This window comes from Bos indicus, chromosome 4 (genome assembly GCF_029378745.1).
Source record: "Bos indicus isolate NIAB-ARS_2022 breed Sahiwal x Tharparkar chromosome 4, NIAB-ARS_B.indTharparkar_mat_pri_1.0, whole genome shotgun sequence".
Lineage (NCBI taxonomy): Eukaryota > Metazoa > Chordata > Mammalia > Artiodactyla > Bovidae > Bos > Bos indicus.
Window position 1 is genome coordinate 39646900 of NC_091763.1, and position 20159 is coordinate 39667058.

The 20159-nt window shown below is 38.4% G+C and overlaps 1 protein-coding gene across 1 annotated transcript; it reads left to right on the forward strand.

Annotated features, from left to right (window-relative positions):
* The first annotated feature begins 5980 nt into the window (after positions 1-5980).
* LOC139182622 (histone H2B type 1-L-like) lies at positions 5981-6511 on the forward strand. Its single transcript, XM_070787378.1, has one exon. It carries the CDS (start codon positions 5981-5983, stop codon positions 6359-6361), a length of 381 nt encoding a protein of 126 aa, XP_070643479.1. The 3' UTR covers positions 6362-6511.
* The last annotated feature ends 13648 nt before the right edge of the window (positions 6512-20159 follow it).

Here is a 20159-nt window from a genome sequence, read left to right on the forward strand (position 1 = left end):
ACGGCAGAGAGGAGCTATCCCACGTCCGAGGTCAGGTGGGGCAGCCGAGAGGAGGTACCCAGCGTCCGAGGTCAGGGGCGGCGGCCGGGAGGAGATACCCCACACTCTTAAGCCCGAGGCCAGGGACGGCGGGTGGGAGGAGCAACCCCACACCCGAGGCCAGGGGCGGTGGCCGGGAGGACCAACCCCACACCGTGGCTGCGCGGGCACAGGAGGGCCTAGAGGAGCTATCCCACGTTGAAGGTCAGGAAGGGCGGTGGTGAGGAGATACCCCTCGTCCAAGGTAAGGAGCATTGGCTGTGCTTTGCTGGAGCAGCCGTGAAGAGATACCCCATGCCCAAGGTAAGAGAAACCCAAGTAAGATGGTAGGTGTTTCAAGAGGGCATCAGAGGGCAGACACACTGAAACCATACTCACAGAAAACTAATCAATCTAATCACACTAGGACCACAGCCTTGTCTAACTCAATGAAACTAAGCCATGCCCATGGGGCAACCCAAGATGGGCGGGTCATGGTGGAGAGATCTGACAGAATGTGGTCCGCTGGAGAAGGGAATGGCAAACCACTTAAGTATTCTTGCCTTGAGAACCCCATGAACAGTATGAAAAGGCAAAATGATAGGATACTGAAAGAGAAATTCCCCAGGTCAGTAGGTGCCCAACATGCTACTGGAGATCAGTGGAGAAATAACTCCAGAAAGAATGAAGGGATGGAGCCAAAGCAAAAAGAATACCCAGCTGTGGATGTGACTGGTGATAGAAGCAAGGTCTGATGCTGTAAAGAGCAATATTGCATAGGAACCTGGAATGTCAGGTCTATGAATCAAGGCAAATTTGGAAGTGGTCAAACAAGAGATGCCAAGAGTGAGTGTCGACATTCTAGGAATCAGTGAACTGAAATGGACTGGAATGGGTGAATTTAACTCAGATGACCATTATATCTTCTATTGCGGGCAGGAATCCCTCAGAAGAAATGGAGTAGCCATCATGGTCAACAAAAGAGTCCGAAATGTAGTACTTGGATGCAATCTCAAAACGACAGAATGATCTCTGTTCGTTTCCAAGGCAAACCATTCAATATCACAGTAATCCAAGTCCATGCCCCAACCAGTAATGCTGAAGAAGCTAAAGTTGAATGGTTCTATGAAGACCTACAAGACCTTTTAGAACTAACACCCAAAAAAGATGTCCTTTTCATTATAGGGGACTGGAATGCAAAAGTAGGAAGTCCAGAAACACCTGAAGTAACAGGCAAATTTGGCCTTGGAATATGGAATGAAGCAGGGCAAAGACTAATAGAATTTTGCCAAGAAAATGCACTGGTCATAACAAACACCCTCTTTCAACAACACAAGAGAAGACTCTACACATGGACATCACCAGATGGTCAACACTGAAATCAGACTGATTATATTCTTTGCAGCCAAAGATGGAGAAGGTCTATATAGTCAGCAAAAACAAGACCAGGAGCTGACTGTGGCTCAGACCATGAACTCCTTATTGCCAAATTCAGACTGAAATTGAAGAAAGTAGGGAAAATCACTAGGCCATTCAGGTATGACCTGAATCAAATCCCTTATGATTATACAGTGGAAGTGAGAAATAGATTTAAGGGCCTAGATCTGATACATAGAGTGCCTGATGAACTATGGAATGAGGTTCGTGACATTGTACAGGAGACAGGGATCAAGACCATCCCCATGGAAAAGAAATGCAAAAAAGCAAAATGGCTGTCTGGGGAGGACTTACAAATAGCTGTGAAAAGAAAAGAAGCAAAAAGCAAAGGAGAAAAGGAAAGATATAAACATCTGAATGCAGAGTTCCAAAGAATAGCAAGAAGAGATAAGAAAGCCTTCTTCAGCAATCAATGCAAAGAAATAGAGGAAAACAACCGAATGGGAAAGACTAGGGATCTCTTCAAGAAAATCAGAGATACCAAAGGAACATTTCATGCAAAGATGGGCTCGATAAAGGACAGAAATGGTATGGACCTAACAGAAGCAGAAGATATTAAGAAGAGATGGCAAGAATACACAGAAGAACTGTACAAAAAAGATCTTCACGACCCAAATAATCATGATGGTGTGATCACTGACCTAGAGCCAGACATCCTGGAATGTGAAGTCAAGTGGGCCTTAGAAAGCATCACTATGAACAAAGCTAGCGGAGGTGATGGAATTCCAGTTGAGCTCTTGCAAATCCTGAAAGATGATGCTGTGAAAGTGTTGCACTCAATATGCCAGCAAATTTGGAAAACTCAGCAGTGGCCACAGGACTGGAAAAGGTCAGTTTTCATTCCAATCCCAAAGAAAGGCAATGCCAAGGAATGCTCAAACTACTGCACAACTGCACTCATCTCACACACTAGTAAAGTAATGCTCAAAATTCTCCAAGCCAGGCTTCAGCAATATATGAACCGTGAAATGCCTGATGTTCAAGCTGGTTTTAGAAAAGGCAGAGGAACCAGAGATCAAATTGCCAACATCCGCTGGATCATGGAAAAAGCAAGACAGTTTCAGAAAAACATCTATTTCTGCTTTATTGACTATGCCAATGCCTTTGACTGTGTGGATCACAATAAACTGTGGAACATTCTGAAAGAGATGGGAATACCAGACCACCTGATCTGCCTCTTGAGAAATGTGTATGCAAGTCAGGAAGCAACAGTTAGAACTGGACATGGAACAACAGACTGGTTCCAAATAGGAAAAGGAGTTCGTCAAGGCTGTATATTGTCACCTTGCTTATTTAACTTATATGCAGAGTACATCATGAGAAATGCTGGACTGGAATAAACACAAGCTGGAATCAAGATTGCCGGGAGAAATATCAATCACCTCAGATATGCAGATGACACCACCCTTATGGCAGAAAGTGAAGAGGAACTCAAAGCCTCTTGATGAAGGTGAAAGTGGAGAGTGAAAAAGTTGGCTTAAAGCTCAACATTCAGAAAACAAAGATCATGGCATCCGGTCCCATCACTTCATGGGAAATAGATGAGGAAACAGTGGAAATAGTGTCAGACTTTATTTTTCTGGGCTCCAAAATCACTACAGATGGTGACTGCAGCCATGAAATTAAAAGACGCTTACTCCTTGGAAGGAAAGTTATGACCGACCTAGAAAGCATATTCAAAAGCAGAGACATTACTGTGCCAACAAAGGTTCATCTAGTCAAGGCTATGGTTTTTCCTGTGGTCATGTATGGATGTGAGAGTTGGACTGTGAAGAAGGCTGAGCACCGAAGAATTGATGCTTTTGAACTGTGGTGTTGGAGAAGACTCTTGAGAGTCCCTTGGACTGCAAAGAGATCCAACCAGTCCATCCTGAAGGAGATCAGCCCTGGGATTTCTTTGGAAGGAATGATGCTAAAGCTGAAACTCCAGTACTTTGGCCATCTCATGCGAAGAGTTGACTCATTGGAAAAGACCCTGATGCTGGGAGGGATTGGGGGCAAGAGGAGAAGGGGACGACAGAGGATGAGATGGCTGGATGGCATCACTGACTCGATGGACTTGAGTCTGAGTGAACTCCGGGAGTTGGTGATGGACAGGGAGGCCTGGCGTGCTGCGATTCATGGGGTCGCAAAGAGTCGGACAGGACTGAGCGACTGATTTGATATGATCTGATCTGACTATGCTAGCTCCTATTATATAACAAGTGATTCAATATTTCTAAACATTTCAAATTAAGTCTAGTTATGATATAGTAACCATACAAAGATATTACATAGTTATTGACTGTATTCCCCACACTACATTTCATATCCCAGACTCATTTATGCTGAAACTGGGAGTTTATAGCTCTTAATCTCCTTCACCCATTTCTTTTCTCTCCCTGATCCCCTCCTCTCTCTGGCAACCACCTGTTTAACCTCTGTATCTATGACTCTGTTTCTGTTTTTTTTAAGCTTGCTTATTTGTTTTGTTTTTTTGGATTTCACATACAAATGAAATCATACAATATTTGCCTTTCTCTGTTTGGTTTATTTCATTTAGCATAACACCATTTAGGTACCTCCATGTTGTTGCAAACAGCAAGATTTCATTCTTTTTCATGGCTTAACAATATTCCATTGTGTGTGTGTGTATTGACATGTAAAAACATATCTAAAACAGTGAATAAATTGGTTTCAGAAATAAAGTACTTTATTAAATGGCAGGGAAGTTAGCCTATGTAAATGTAAAGCTATGTTTCACTCTGGAGATTCCTTAGAAAACTGGAAATAGAACTGCCACACGACCCAGCAATCCCACTGCTGGGCATACACACCGAGGAAACCAGAATTGAAAGAGACGCGTGTATCCCAATGTTCATCGAAGCCCTGTTTATAACAGCCAGGACATGGAAGCAACCTAGATGTCCATCAGCAGATGAATGGATAAGAAAGCTGTGGTACATATACACAATGGAGTATTACTCAGCCATTAAAAAGAATACATTTGAATCAGTTCTAATGAGGTGGATGAAACTGGAGCTGATTATACAGAGGGAAGTAAGGCAGAAAGAAAAACACCAATACAGTATACTAACGCATATATATCGAATTTAGAAAGATGGTAATGATAACCCTGTATTCGAGACAGCAAAAGAGACACAGATGTAGAGAACAGTCTTTTGGACTCTGTGGGAGAGGGAGAGGGGGGATGATTTGGGAGAATGGCACTGAAACATGTATAATATCATATAAGAAATGAATCGCCAGTCCAGGTTCGAGGCAGGATACAGGATGCTTGGGGCTGGTGCACTGGGATGACCCAGAGGGATGATATGGGGAGGGAGGTGGAAGGGGGGCTCAGGATTGGGAACACGTATATACCCGTGGCAGATTCATGTTGATATATGGCAAAACCAACACAATATTTTAAAGTAATTAGCCTCTAATTAAAATAAATAAATTTAAATAAAAAAAATGGAAAGTCCTAAAAAATAAATACAGGTTCAAAATGTTAGCAGGCAAAATAAAGAGAGAAATAAGCACATTTTTAAAATATTGCAAAATATTCAAGTTGATTGATTTAATTTAAATATTTCTCCAAAGTGGGGTACAAGTAAACATGTTCCAAACAACTCAGATCCTAATCAGAAACCACTGACATTCCTCCTGGTATTTTGATGACAATTCCCTTCCCACCATCATTAAATAGCTGCTGCTGCTGCTGCAGTTAAGTCGCTTTAGTCGTGTCTGACTCTGTGCGACCCCAGAGACGGCAGCCCACCAGGCTCCCCCATGCCTGGGATTCTCCAGGCAAGAACACTGGAGTGGGTTGCCATGTCCTTCTCCAGTGCATGAAAGTGAAAAGTGAAAGTGAAGTCGCTCAGTTGTGTCCGACTCTTCACGACCCCATGGACCGCAGCCCACCAGGATCCTCCGTCCATGGAATTTTCCAGGCAAGTGTACTGGAGTTGGGGTGCCATTGCCTTGTTAAACCAGAATTCCTCACAGGAAAAAGGCAACTAAGAATTTACAAAACATGGTGACCACTAGGGGGCATATTGTATTTTCTTATCAGAGAGATCGCACTAAATTCTGTTTTTATAATTTTAAGCAGTCCTAGTAACAGGTGACAAACTTTGAAATTAGTAACATTTACAAAAATAGCTCAAAATTTATTTTTATCATTATAAGAGGAATACATGTTTTCTATAAACAATTATAAATTGTTTAGTAGTATAAATTTAAGGAATTCCTGTTAATTCTGTCAAGTGGCATACAAAATTATTTTAATATTGCACATATATATTTCCAACATGAGTATTTTTTTACACTACTTTCATACACTTAATTTCCTATTATAAGCATTTCCACCACATTACTATATTTGGTTAAATTTAATTTTTGTCTTTCTTATATTCCATCTTATATTTATAATTATGGAGTGCTTAAACTTTCCTTTATTATTGAATATTTAGGCCGTCTCAGATTTTCCATTAACATAATCCATACCCTTTCTGTGTTGTTGGGTGTTGTCATTATAGACATGCCTGAACTGGCTAAGTCTGCTCCTGCCCCTAAAAAGGGCTCTAAAAAAGCTGTGACCAAGGCCCAGAAGAAGGACGGCAAGCAGCACAAGCGCAGCCACAAGGAGAGCTACTCCGTGTACGTGTACAAGGTGCTGAAGCAAGTCCATCCGGACACCGGCATCTCGTCCAAGGCCATGGGAATCATGAACTCCTTCGTCAACGACATTTTCGAGTACATCGCTGGCGAGGCATCACACCTGGCGCATTACAACAAGTGCTCGACTATCACATCCAGGGAGATCCAGACTGCCGTGAGCTTGCTGCTATCTGGGGAGCTGGCCAAGCATGCCGTGTCCGAGGGCACTAAGGCTGTCACCAAGTATACCAGCTCCAAGTAAATATAATATGCCTAGCCGCTGTTAATGGAGAAGGCAATGGCACCCCACTCCAGTACACTTGCCTGGAAAATCCCATGGACGGAGGGCCTGGTGGGCTGTAGTCCATGGGGTTGCTAAGAGTCGGACACGACTGAGCGACTTCACTTTCACTTTCACATACCCTGAAAAGTGCACTAGTAAAAGCATAAGTGTAGGCAGACCTGGATCATGTCTCAACTATGCCATTTACTACTTGAGCTGTGGGGTTAGTCATTAATACTTCTAACCTTCAGGGTATTTTTTCTTTTTCATTCTTAAAATGATGGATAATAAATAGTATCTAATGGCAATTGCTTTTAGGACTAAGTGACTTAAAACCCATAGAAAAGCATGAGCTCAGTATATAGAAAGTATTAAAGACATGCTAGCTTATATTAGAATTTAATCCCAGGTGGCACTAGAGGTAAAGAATTCCCTGTCAATGCAGGAGACATAAGAGACCTGGTTTCGACCCCTGGGTCAGGAAGATCCCCTGGAGGAGAGCATGGCAACCCATTCTAGGATTTTTTCCTGGAGAATCCCATGGACAAAGGAGACTGGCAGACTATGGCCCATAGACTCGCAGAGTCAGACATGACTGAAGTGAGTTAGCACATATGCACTGCTATGACTTTTGTATATGAATATTCATTCATTTGCTCATTCAAAAGTCAGTGACCCTTACTTCCAAATTGCTTTCCAAAATAGTCCAACTTATAATCTTTAAAGTTACTTTTAAGTGTTAGGTTTCTTTATCAATACTAAAACTGTAAATAACCCATTGAGAAAATAACATGGTTTTGAGGGCCGTTGGAATTCATATCCTCTTTAGATGCAAAACTTATACACATGCATCAGAAAACATTTTGTGTATCTGATTTGATTTCATTTTTTTTTTCAAAATGAGATAATCTGAGATAAAATGAGATTGGTGAGCATTTTATGTGTGTATATCTATGTCCTTTTTTCTTAAGGAAGGGAAACAATAGTACTTGTAAATCACAGGAAGCTCTGTATCTCAACAAAGGTAAAGAACGGCAAGTATAAACATTGCTGTTGTTGTTCAGTCACCCAGTCATGTCTGACTCTTTTTGACCCCACGGACTGCAGTACGACAGGCTTCCCTTTCCCCCACCATCTCCCAAAGTTTGCCCAGGTTCATGTCCATTGCATCGATGATGCCATCCAGCCTTCTCCTCCTCTGACACCCTCTTTTCCTTCTGCCCTCAATCTTTCCCATCATCAGGGTCTTTTCCAATGTGTTGGTTGTTTGCATCAGGTGAAAAAAAATACTGGAGCTTCAGTTTCAGCATCAGTCCTTCCAATGAGTATTCAGGGTTATTTCCCTTAAGATTGACTGGTTTGATCTCCTTTGTCTCTAAACACAACCTTCCTCAAATATGGGACCTGCTCATCTGCTTAAACAGTTTCAAGCAGATCTTGTCTTCTTTCTCTGGGACAAGTATCTTATTTAGTGTAAATATGTAGAATCTTTCATCCTATTTCCTTTGGCTTATATTGTCTATGGGAGAAGGCAATGGCACCCCACTCCAGTACTTTTGCCTGGAAAATCCCATGGACGGAGGAGCCTGGAAGGCTGCAGTCCATGGGGTCGCTGAGGGTCAGACACGACTGAGCGACTTCACTTTCACTTTTCACTTTCATGAACTGGAGAAGGCAATGGCAACCCACTCCAGTGTTCTTGCCTGGAGAATCCCAGGGATGGGGGAGCCTGGTGGGGTGCTGTCTCTGGGGTCGCACAGAGTCGGACAGGACTGAAGCGACTTAGCAGCAACTTATTGTCTATAATCTTTGTTAAAAACTCAAAGTAAAGAGTCAAAGAATCTACTCAGTAATATTTGGATAATGACTATATTATCATTTGGAAGCTCACTTTCAGTTCAGTTCAGTTAGTTCAGTCGCTCAGTCGTGTCTGACTCTTTGTGACTCCATGAATCACAGCATGCCAGGCCTCCCTGTCCATCACCAACTCCCAGAGTTTACCCAAACTCATGTCCATCGAGTCGATGATGCCATCCAGCCATCTCATCCTCTGTCGTCCCCCTTTCCTCCTGCCCCCAATCCCTCCCAGCATCAGGGTCTTTTCCAAAGAGTCAACTCTTTGCATGAGGTGGCCAAAGTATTGGAGTTTCAGCTTTAGCATCAGTCCTTCCAGTGAACACCCAGGATTGATCTCCGTTAGGATGGACTGGTTGGATCTCCTTGCAATGCATTCATTAATAAATGTAATAAAAATTCATTCAGTTAAGACACATGTCTGAAATTTTTTTTTTTTTTTTTGCCTTTTGACTAATTACATATAATTAGAAGACACTGAAATACAGAGAATGCCACAGTTTACATGTACCTCGCCCTTTTGAGGGGGCTGCATACATGTGTGCATGCTAAGTTGCTTCAGTCATGCCTGACTCTGTGACCTTATGGATATAGCCCACAAGACTCCTCTGTCTGTGGGATTCTCCAGGCAAGAATACTGGAGTGGGTTGCTGTGCCCTCCTCCAGAGGATTTTCCCAACCCAGGAACTGAACCCACATCTCCAGCACCTTCTGCACTGGCAGGAAGGGTTTTTTTTACCACTAGTGCCATATGGGAAGCCCTTTAAGGGGGCTGCCAACTATATATATTGGAAAGTTCTAATCAAGAACCAATTAATTTTAGGTACAAATATATTTAATATTCTATTTTTCTGTACATCCATATGGCCAGAAAGCAGAAAGCCTTGAAAGCTGAATGTCCTGGGGGCACTTAGGATACTAAAGATCAACTAGTAAATAAAAACAAATAAAGTGAAATAAATTACTCTTACCTTTGGGTTTTGGATTAAAACAAACAGACAAACACAATCCTCAAATAAGTGAGCTTTTCACTAAGTTACTTGCATAAAATCTTTTAGAGGTTTTATTACTTTCAAGAGAAAGAAGTGGTATCCTCAAAATGACTTTCCTTACCCTTCACTCTCCCAGTGAAGGGGCTTTCTGGATTTTAGATAAGAATGTCAGCTATGTTAATGTGAAAGCTGCTTATAAAAGGATCAGATTAAAGGTCTAAAATGCAAATAGCTATTGAAAAGTAAGCTGCTGGACATCTACTCTGCTTATCTATTTCAACTAAGACTTGGGCAAACATCATTGGTAAGAGAAAGTAGACTCTTATCTATTCAATTTAGAGTTCTTGTTGAATTTTATTACTTGTTTCCAATCTTATTTAGTTGATATTATAAAGATACAGTCTAGGGAAAAGATTGTGAGTGAAAAGTAAAACACTCAAATCAGGAGAGACTTATGGAAAGCTAGATGGGAGACCATTCATTGGTCCTGAATTTCAGCTCACTGGCAATTCGAAAAGAAAATCATGAAATAATAGAATGATGGTATGGGGAGGGAGGAGGGAGGAGGGTTCAGGATGGGGAACACGTGTATACCTGTGGCAGATTCATGGTGATATATGGCAAAACCAATACAATATTGTAAAGTTAAAAAATAAAATAAAATAAATTAAACAAACAAACAAACAAAAAATCAGCATATCCCCAATGACAGATTAAAAAAAAATGTATTTCAACAATCAAAAAAATAAAATAAAGGAAGAAAATGTACAAGTAGACATAGATAAATATGAAAAAAACCGTGTGGGAAAAAATGGTTGCAAAGGAAATACAAAACATTTGCTTTGAAAAAAAAAAAAAAAGAAATAATAGAATGAGAGACATTTCCAGGAAATCGGTGACAAGTTGCTCATTTCTAGAGTCACCTCCACCCAGCCAGTAATTTGGAGCAAACACTGACTCACCAGACAGTGACTTGGGAGTGAATTTTTGAATAGAAATTTAATATAATTTGGAACAAAAAAATACAAAAAAAGCTCCACCGTAACTTATTTGATAGGATAATTTAAATTAATTTAAATAAAAATGGGCCACCATATTACTAGTGAATTACAGAGTGAGAGACTCTCCAGTGTCTCAGATTCCTTCTACTTCTTTACATTTATAACTGAAGAAAGTGTCTTATGAAAGGTGCTCAGAAAGTCAGGTTTCCTGCCCTTTTGACAATATCAGAGTTCTGCCTTGTATGTGAACCCAAGGGAAGGTGAAACAAGACTTCCACTCAGGATTTTACCACAGCTTCTCCTATTTTAAAAGTAAGATTCCCCCCTGCCCCCCTCTAAGAGATGTCCCTTTACTAATGAGCAGAGGTTACCACAGGGCCTTGGAAATGAATCACCTAAATGTAAGCAGATACTTGCTCAAAATGATATTATTAACTAGCCCTCCAGTAGCTTTAAGGTCCTCCTAAACTCTGAGCTTTTTTATGCATAAAGACCACTAGTGTTTTGTCTATTTATTCTCAGTGCTAGGGATATTCAACAAATATTTGTTAAATGAATGACTAAATCTTCACAGATGCAAAATACATAGACCCTGTCCAAGGTGAATAATCACATTTGTCTCTTAATTTTAACTGGTTAAAAACTAGTGACCATGTGCTCCTATTAAATTATTCCTATCATGTTTACGTGCTTCCATAGTTTCATATATTTATATCATCATAATAGCTTGGTAAATTTTCCCCATTCAACTTGATCCAATAAAAATACTCTTGTAAGATCCAATACAAATACTCTTTTAATTTAATTCTTAAATAAAATGTTACCTAGAACATTTAATTGGTCATGTTCTAGGTAAGAAATTACAGACAATAGGATTTTTCAACATAATTCAACTATTTTATTTTTCCTTTATTTTCTTCATTAGAACAATGTAAATACACACAAACACACATACACATCTGCCCCCATGCACACATACACACACATACAAAGAGACACACATTTAGAAGAAATATTTAAGATTAATTCTACCCTGCATTCAGGGAAACAGAAACAATGAGTGTGAATATTTGCATACACATTGATTTGAGGTTTTCTAATAAATATGAAGTCTCTTACAGTAATTTCAGCAACCCAGAGAAGATTGAGGAGATCTACCACTGGCTAAAGAGAGAGATGAAAAGACTTCAAACTGTTCTCTAAAGAAGAAGTAGAAAGAAGCATTGGAAATTTCACTTTGGGGGTCTTTAAAGAAGGGCTTATATAGTCAGTGAAAACAAGACCGAGAGCTGACTGTGGCTCAGATCATGAACTCCTTATTGACAAATTCAGACTTAAACTGAAGAAAGTAGGGAAAACCACTAGACCATTCAGGTATGACATAAATCAAATCCCTTGCAATTATACAGTTGAAGTAACAAATAGATTCAAGGGATTAGGTCTGACACACAGAGTGCCTGAAGAACTACGGATGGAGGTTCATGACATTGTACAGGAGGTGGTGATCAAAACCATCCCTCAGAAAAAGAAATGCAAAAGGCAACATGGTTGTCTGAGGAGGCCTTACAAATAGCAGAGAAAAGAAGAGAAACTAAAGGCAAAGGAGAAAAGAAAAGATATGTCCATTTGAATGCAGAGTTCCAAAGAATATCAAGGAGAGATAAGAAAGCCTTCCTCAGCAATCAATGCAAGAAATACAGGAAAACAAGAGAATGGGAAAGACTAGAGATCTCTTCAAAACAGTTAGAAATACCAAGGGAACACTTCATGCAAAGATGGGCACAATAAAGGATAGAAATGGTATAGACCTAACTGAAGCCGAAGATATTAAGAAGAGGTGGCAAGAATACACAGGACTACACAAAAAAAGATCTTAATAAACCAGATAAACATGATGTGATCACTCACCTAGAGCTAGACATCATGGAGTATGAAGTCAAGAGGGCCTTAGGAAGCACTACTATGAATGAAGCTAGTAGAGGTGATGGAATTCCAGTTGAGCTATTTCAAATCCTAAAAGATGATGCTGTGAAAGTGCTGCACTCAATATGCCAACAAATTTGGAAAACTCAGCAGTGGCCCCAGGATTGGAAAAAGTCAGTTTTCATTCCAATCCCAAAGAAGTGAAGTGAAGTGAAAGTCACTCAGTTGTGTCCGATTCTTTGCAACCCCATGGACTATACAGTCCAAGGATTCTCCAGGCCAGAAAACTGGAGTGAGTAGCCATTCCCTACTCCAAAGGATCTTCCCAACCAAGAGGATTGAACCCAGGCCTCCTACATTGCAGGCAGATTCTTTACCAGCTGAGGCAGCAGGGAAGCCCCAATTTCAAGGAAACGCAATGCCAAAGAATGTTCAAACTACCTCACAACTGCACTTATCTCACACACTAGAGAAGTAATGTTTAAAATTCTTGAAGCTAGGCTTCAATGATATGTGAACAGAGAACTTCCAGATGTTCTAGCTGGATTTAGAAAATGCACAGGAAACAGAGATCAAATTGCCAACATCTACTGGATCATAGAAAAAGCAAGAAAATTCCAGAAAAACATTTACTTCTGCTTCATTGACTACGCTAAAGCCTTTGATTTTGTGAATCACAACAAACTATGGATAATTCTTAAAGAGATGGGAATACCAGACCACCTTACCTGCATCCAGAGAAATCTGTATGAAGCTCAAGAAGCAACAGTAGAACCAAACATGGACCAATGGACTGGTTCCAAATTGGAAAGGAGTATTCAAGGCTGTATATTGTCACCCTGCTAACTTAACTTGTATGTAGAGTAAAACATGCAAAATGCTGGGCAGAATGAAGCACAAGTTGGAATCAAGATTGCTGGGAGAAATATCAATCACCTCAGATATGCAGATGACACCAGCCTTATGGCAGAAAGCAAAAAGGAACTAAAGAGCCTCATGATGAAAGAGAAAGAGGAGAGTGAAAAAGCCGGCTTAAAACTCAACATTCAGAAAACTAAGATCATGGCATCTGGACCCATCACTTCATGGCAAATAGATGGAGAAATAATGGAAACTGACAGAGTTTATTTTCTTGGGATCCAAAACCACTGCAGATGGTGACTTCAGCCATGAAATTAAAAGACTCTTTCTTCTTGGAAAAAAAGCTATGACAAACCTAGACAGCTTATTAAAAAGCAGAGACATTACTTTGGTGACAAAGGTCTCTCTACTCAAAGCTATGGTTTTTCCAGTAGTCATGTATGGCTGTGAGAGTTGGACCATAAAGGAGGCTGAGTGCCGAAGAATTGACGCTCTTGAACTGTGGTGTTGAAGAAGACTCTTGAGAGTCCCTTGGACTGCAAGGAGATCAAACTCATCAATACTAAAGGAAATCAATCCTGAATATTCATTTGAAGGACTGATGCTGATGCTGAAACTCCAATATTTTGACCACCTGATGTGAAGAGCAGATGCATTGGAAAAGACTCTGATGCTGGGAAAGATTGAATGGAGAAGGCGAACAGGACGACATAGGATGAGATGGTTGGAGGGCATCACCGACTCGACGGACATGAGTCTGAACAAGCTCCTGGAGTTGGTGATGGACATGGAAGCCTGGCATGTGGCATTTCATGGGGCTGAAAGAATCACAACTGATTGACTGAACTGAACTGAAGGAAGGGCCAATATTCATACTCAGACAGTTCTTGCCTTTGCATTTTATCGCATGGTGAAGCATAAGTAAATAGGATTAGGGTACATTATCTTCACAAATTAAAACTCGTGATTACTGGGATGGAATTGGGCAAGGTTTGGAACATAAGTACTAAGCCACATTTACTTAAAAAATGTAAATTATTACATGCTTCCATAACACTAGTTACAATTTAAATAATTATCAGTCTTTCATTCTGTTGTAGAAAAAATTAAATATAAAATCGAGAGTTTTCAATTGCTAAGAAATTTGTATGGTTTTTCACAGTTAGAAATTGAATATTTAAAAATATAAAACCTCCTTTAATTCTACATGTAAACATATATGAAGCATTCCAATTCAGATACTATTTTCAGATATCCAAACTTATTTTCCATATTTGAAAAAAAACATTGTGTATGTGGAAGATTTTCAATTGCTAAGTGATTTGCAAGGTCTTTCAGGCTTAGAATTATAGCAGAATATTTAAAAATATAAAACCTCCTTTAATTCAACATGTAAACATATATGAAGCATTCCAATTCAGATATTGATTTCAGAGATGAAAAATTATTTTCCATATTTGAAAAAAACATTGTGTATACAGTTTATCAGATCAATCATGGTTGTATGTCAGGGTTATTTAAAATTTATTATTATTATTTAAAACAAATTTTTATTTACTATTTAAATTTTTAAATTTATTTTTTAAATAATTTATTATTTAAACAAAATGTTTTCTAGTTGTAGATGTCAGAGATATTTTATTTTCTGTAGAGAGGCCAGACCTACAGTTTTATTGAAATAATCTTGAGTTTCATTTTATTCTCCCATCATTATTATCCAAAATCACCATGAAGTCCTCATAATGTACTTCTACACATTTCAACAAGAATTAACCCCAGTAAAGAGGTTTCTTTTCTTTGGAGATTTAATCATTGTATAGCTAAGAAAAGTGCACGTTCTTATACAAGTCATTCTAAGAGTCTCCAAATTATGATTTCCCCTCACCCCCCAAGTTAGACTGCTTTTCTCAGTCTTTAAATTAACATCTTTAAAAAGTTATTCTATATTCAGACAAAGATTAAATACATTTTTTATATCTCATAAATCTCTTTTTTAAAGATATTTTTGCTTATTTTTTAAGAGTCATTTTAGATTCACAACAAAATTTTAAAAGTACAGTGATTTTCCAAATACTCCCTTCCTCCATGAATGTATAATTCCCCCATTACCAATATTCCTCACAAAACTGGTATACTTGTTACAACTGATGAACATACATGAATACGTCATAATCATCCAAAGTCCATACATTACTTTAGGGTTAACTTTTGATGATGAACATTCTATGGGTTTGATCAAATGTATAGTGACATGTATCCACCATTGTAGCATCATACAGAATACTTTCACTGAACTAAAAACCCTCTCTACTCTGCTTATTCATCCCTTTCCTCTACCAGTTCCTACGTGTGTCAACTACTGAATTTTTTACTGTCTCCATGGTTTTGCCTTTTACAGAATGTCATATAGTTGGAATCATACAACATGTAGCCTTCCAGATTGGCTTCTTTCACTTATTAATATGCATTTAAATTTCCTCCATGTCTTTCCATGGTTTGATAGCTCATTTATATTTAGCAATGAATAATATTCCATTCAGTTTATTTATCCATTCACCTACTGTAGGGCATGTTTGTTGCTTCCAAGTTTTGGCAATGAATGAATAAAGTTACTATAAACATCTGTGTACAGATTCTGGGTTTTGTTTTGTTTTAAACAGAAATATTTGTACTTATCCTTAAGAATATAACAAATTAATATATATGAACAATAGATTCAACCAATCTTTTAAGTATAAAGGGCCAAATATGAGAGTCTTTCCACCCTCCACCTGTCCCCTATCCTTAGTTTCACAGCACTAAAGTTAACTACTCAACATTTGCATTATATATGAGCCAAATATGAGTAAAGATATTTTTAGAGAAGCAGGGCAGTTCAAGAACAAGTGAGAAAAAAAATACTGAGATCTTAAGAATTGTTTTCAATGTGTAAAAAAAAAAAATATTTAAACAGTTTGAATTAAAGAACAATACATAAAATGTCCAGGTATATTGTATACTACTCTATAAGTACTCTAGTTTACACAGGTATATCCTAGAAAATATGTGAGTTTTAAAGATTTATTGTCTGGACATATGTAGTTTGCCTAATGTAGTTTCTCTATATATGTTCTAAAAGAATACTTAATGAGAAAATAAGATGATAAATAGATTTTTCTTAGCAAAACCTAACTGGGGTGAGCTTCATTTTTTAAATAACTAACTTACAAGTTTAAAATAGCTAGACACGAACATATTTCTTTTTTTTTAAACGATTCTCATTCTTCTTAACTTTTTAAAAACTAAAACTAGTGTTATAACTCAAGATAATGTTTTTAGGAAACCAAGGGTCATCAACAAAATATATATATATTTTAATCACCTTCTATAATTTGGTAATACTGAGGATTAAAGCTCATTTTTAAAGTTAAGTATTAAACATTTGAGTAATGTTTTAAAAGAAGAAGAGATGAAAATATATGTTTTTGATAGTTCATGATGGAATAGATTCACAAGTTTCCTTTTCTCTTGGAATCTATTTATTTTGCTTTAACTGAAACATTCCCTCCCTGACTTATCAGTTCATGGGTTCTTAATAACTCCAACAACTTTCCAGGCCTGAAGAGAATTCTTAGTTCTTATTCTACAGTTCACCTCATCATTTGCCAACCATATTTCAACAAGCTACTGTATGACTTTTCATCTCCTGCTTCAAAATTTTCTGTGGTTTCCCTTCTTTCCTTGTAGAAGTTTTACAAATAAATCTTCAGGGTATTAAAGCATAATGTCTTCTTTTGAAACCTCAGAAAAATAGTTATATACAGTAAAGGACTGACTTTCTTGCTACATTTGGGAAGAAAATATCAAATAAAGGAGAACATTTTAGCCACAGAAAAGTAAATTTAGCTTAAGAAAAAATATTTAAGGTGGAGAGTCTGTTTAATTTCAGAAGTTAAGAAAAACATGTCAAAAATAAAAGTCTAACAAGAAAACATTAATTATATCTGTTTCATAATGACTCCAAGTATATTATTGAACATATATAGTTGTCCAAATAAAGTGTTTCAAGCTATTCTTTTTCATAAATGCGGGAAAAAAAATGATTTTCCAAAAGTAATGAGATGTCTACAGTGATCTTCATAACCCCAGCTCTTTTACCTCTTGACCTCACAACATGCTTCACTCTCATCCACAGGCATTCTGTTTGTACCTCAAATATGCCAGCTACTCTCAGGAGCTTTAGGCACTGCTGTATCCTTCTTCTGTGACTTTCCTTCCCCAAGTATCTGAATATCTACACTGGTGACATCTCACTATTCAGGATTTAGCTCAAATTTCATTTCCTGACCACATTCTCTAATTAGCTTCATTGATTTGCTTTCTATAATTTTACTCTGTTTTACTGTTTTAATAGCAATTGATATTTTCTAAATAGCTATTTCTAAATAGCAATCGAAATTTCCTAAAACTTTCATGATCATTTGATTATCTTTTGCCTGTATTCTCCCTAGAGTTAACCTTTATGGTAGTGGGATCTTTTTATCGTGTTCCCTTTCTATAGGCCAATTTCAGAAAACCACATGTCACATTTAGATATTGAATAAATATTTTAATAATTATTTAATTTCATTAATGGTTCTATCAACTCCCCTTGACTGAGCATGGATGATTGAGCATTTTACAAGTAGAAGGGCTTTATTTTATTGGAGTGCAATTATCTTTTCAATGTTAGTATTAATACTGGACTTACTGGGGATGCTAACATTGAAAAGATAATTGCACTCCAATAAAATAAAGCCCTTCTATTTGTAAAATGCTTTATTTTATTTACTTATTTTATTCAAATTAGAATAAAGTGCCTAGGTTGAATTTCCTATTATGGGAAATCAGTGCCTTCTACTGATTGTCTTTTCAATATTATTGTAAAGTCATTTCACAAAGTAAACCTAAATTAATTCACTAATTCAATAAATATATATTTATCTCATACCTATTATATGCCTACAAAGCTCTAGGGACTGAGATATATCATTAGACATAATAACAACAATACACTATTTTTGTTCTCATGGACCTACTATTTTAGAAGGAATAGACAAATAATTAAATTAAAGATAATACTTTTATAAATGTTAAGAGTGTATAGAAAGGTGACATGTAGAAGCAGATGAATGTGATAAATAGTTTCAGGGTCAGAACAGGTTGAAATTTTAAAGAGAATGTTCAGACCAGGTCTTATAAAGGCGAGAGACATATGTAGAGATTCCAGACAGAAAGAATTGCCAATATATAGGTCTTAAAGTAGGGGGAAATGCCTGGACGTGTGGAGAAACAGCAAAGAAGGTTCGTTTGACTAGAGTTGCATCAGCGAGGTGAAGAGATGAGTAGGAGGCAAGGTGTGTGTGTGTGTGTGTATGAGAGAGAGAGAGAGAAACTAGATGATATAGGACGCTGTTAGCTACTCTAAGAACTCTAACAGATCTTATTGTGAAATGGGATGTCCCAGTAACCACCATGGGATAACAAGCCCAGGAAACTAGAAGGCAATCAGTGCACCATACATAAACAAGAGGAATGGAAGAGCAAATGACCTAGCCACACCTGAAGGGAGATGGAAATGGCAGATCCTGGACACTCAAAGGCAGATGGTCCAAACAGATACAAAAAACAATGGGGCTAGTCAGTGCCATTTAACCCTTAGTTGGCACTCCAATTGACCCTTGAGAATCCCCAGCTGACACTGGATATAGGAGGGAAGCCTATAGAATTCCTAGTTGATAGTGATGCCAGTAATCAGTTCAGTACTGATTACTCAGTACTGAACACCAGTTCAGGCAAACTTGATCACAAGAGTTGTAAAGCTATGGGTATATCAGGGAAAGCCCAAGAATGGGCATTCATAGATCCATTAGGCCTAACTGACCAGGGTGTTTTTAGACTGTCAATCAGCCTATAACCTCACTTTTTTGGTAAAGAAATCCACTGGGGAGTACCCAAACACACAACAAAAACAACACTTCTAGACAGTCCTGCTCTAAGGATTTAAAAATTCTCCCACCATATTCTGAGAAACTTTAGCTAAAGACCTAATCCCCCTCCAGTATGTAGACAACATTCTGATAGTCAGACCTACTAAGAAGGCCTCTGACAAAAATAATGTAACCACCCTTAATCACTTAACTAATAAAGGCTATAAGGTGTCCAAGTAAAAGGCCCAAATATCATAAACTGGGATGACCTATGTAGGCTTCATTCTCACATAAAGCCAGAGAGGCTTATACCAGGAAAGGAAAGAAGCCACTTGCAGCCTTGCCTTTCTAAAACTAGAAGACAGCTTAGGGGATGCCTGGGACTGGCTGAGTTTTGCTGCATCTGAATTCCTGATGCCTAATAGCTAGATCTCTACATGAAAAGTTGAAAGGAAAGAATGATGATCCTTGTGAATGAAATTTATATATTAAGCAGCCTTTAAACCATTGAAAAAGCAATGTCTTCAGGCTCCTACCCTGGTCCTCCCAGATTTAGCTAAATCCTTTGACCTTTACATTCATGAGAGAAGGGAAATCAGCCTCAAAAACTGGGACCATTTTTCTTGGTTGTTGCTTCTTTCTCTATAAACAATTAGATCAAACTGCTAAGGGATGGCCTCCTTGCCTACAGGCAGAAGCAGCTATTACAACCCTGCTGAAGGAAGATGAAAAGTCAATGATTGGTCAGTCAATTACTATATGGACTCCACAGTAAGTTCAGGTGTAAAAAGTTCTAAATGAATGGCTATCCCCCAGAAGGTCCATTCAAGGTCACGTTATGCTTTTAGACAAGCCAGTGGCTACCATAAAAACCTGTCACACACTAAATCAGGCCACCTACTACCCAGAGAAACAGGGACCCTGAAGTATGACTTTCTAGGAACCATAGGCACATCTATTACAGATGTCCTGACTTGACCAAAGAAGTGAGTCTTGCCTAAATGCTGAACAGGAATGGTTCACAGAGGGGAGGAGTTTTATGAGAGCAGGGGAAAAGCCTGGTGCAATACACAGTGACCTCCCAGATACAAGTCATGAAAGCAAGAACCCTATTCTCAGGGACTTCTGCATAGAAAGTGGGGCTGACAGCCATCACCTGAGCCTTAGTGCTTGCGATAGAGAGTATCTTAAATGCTTA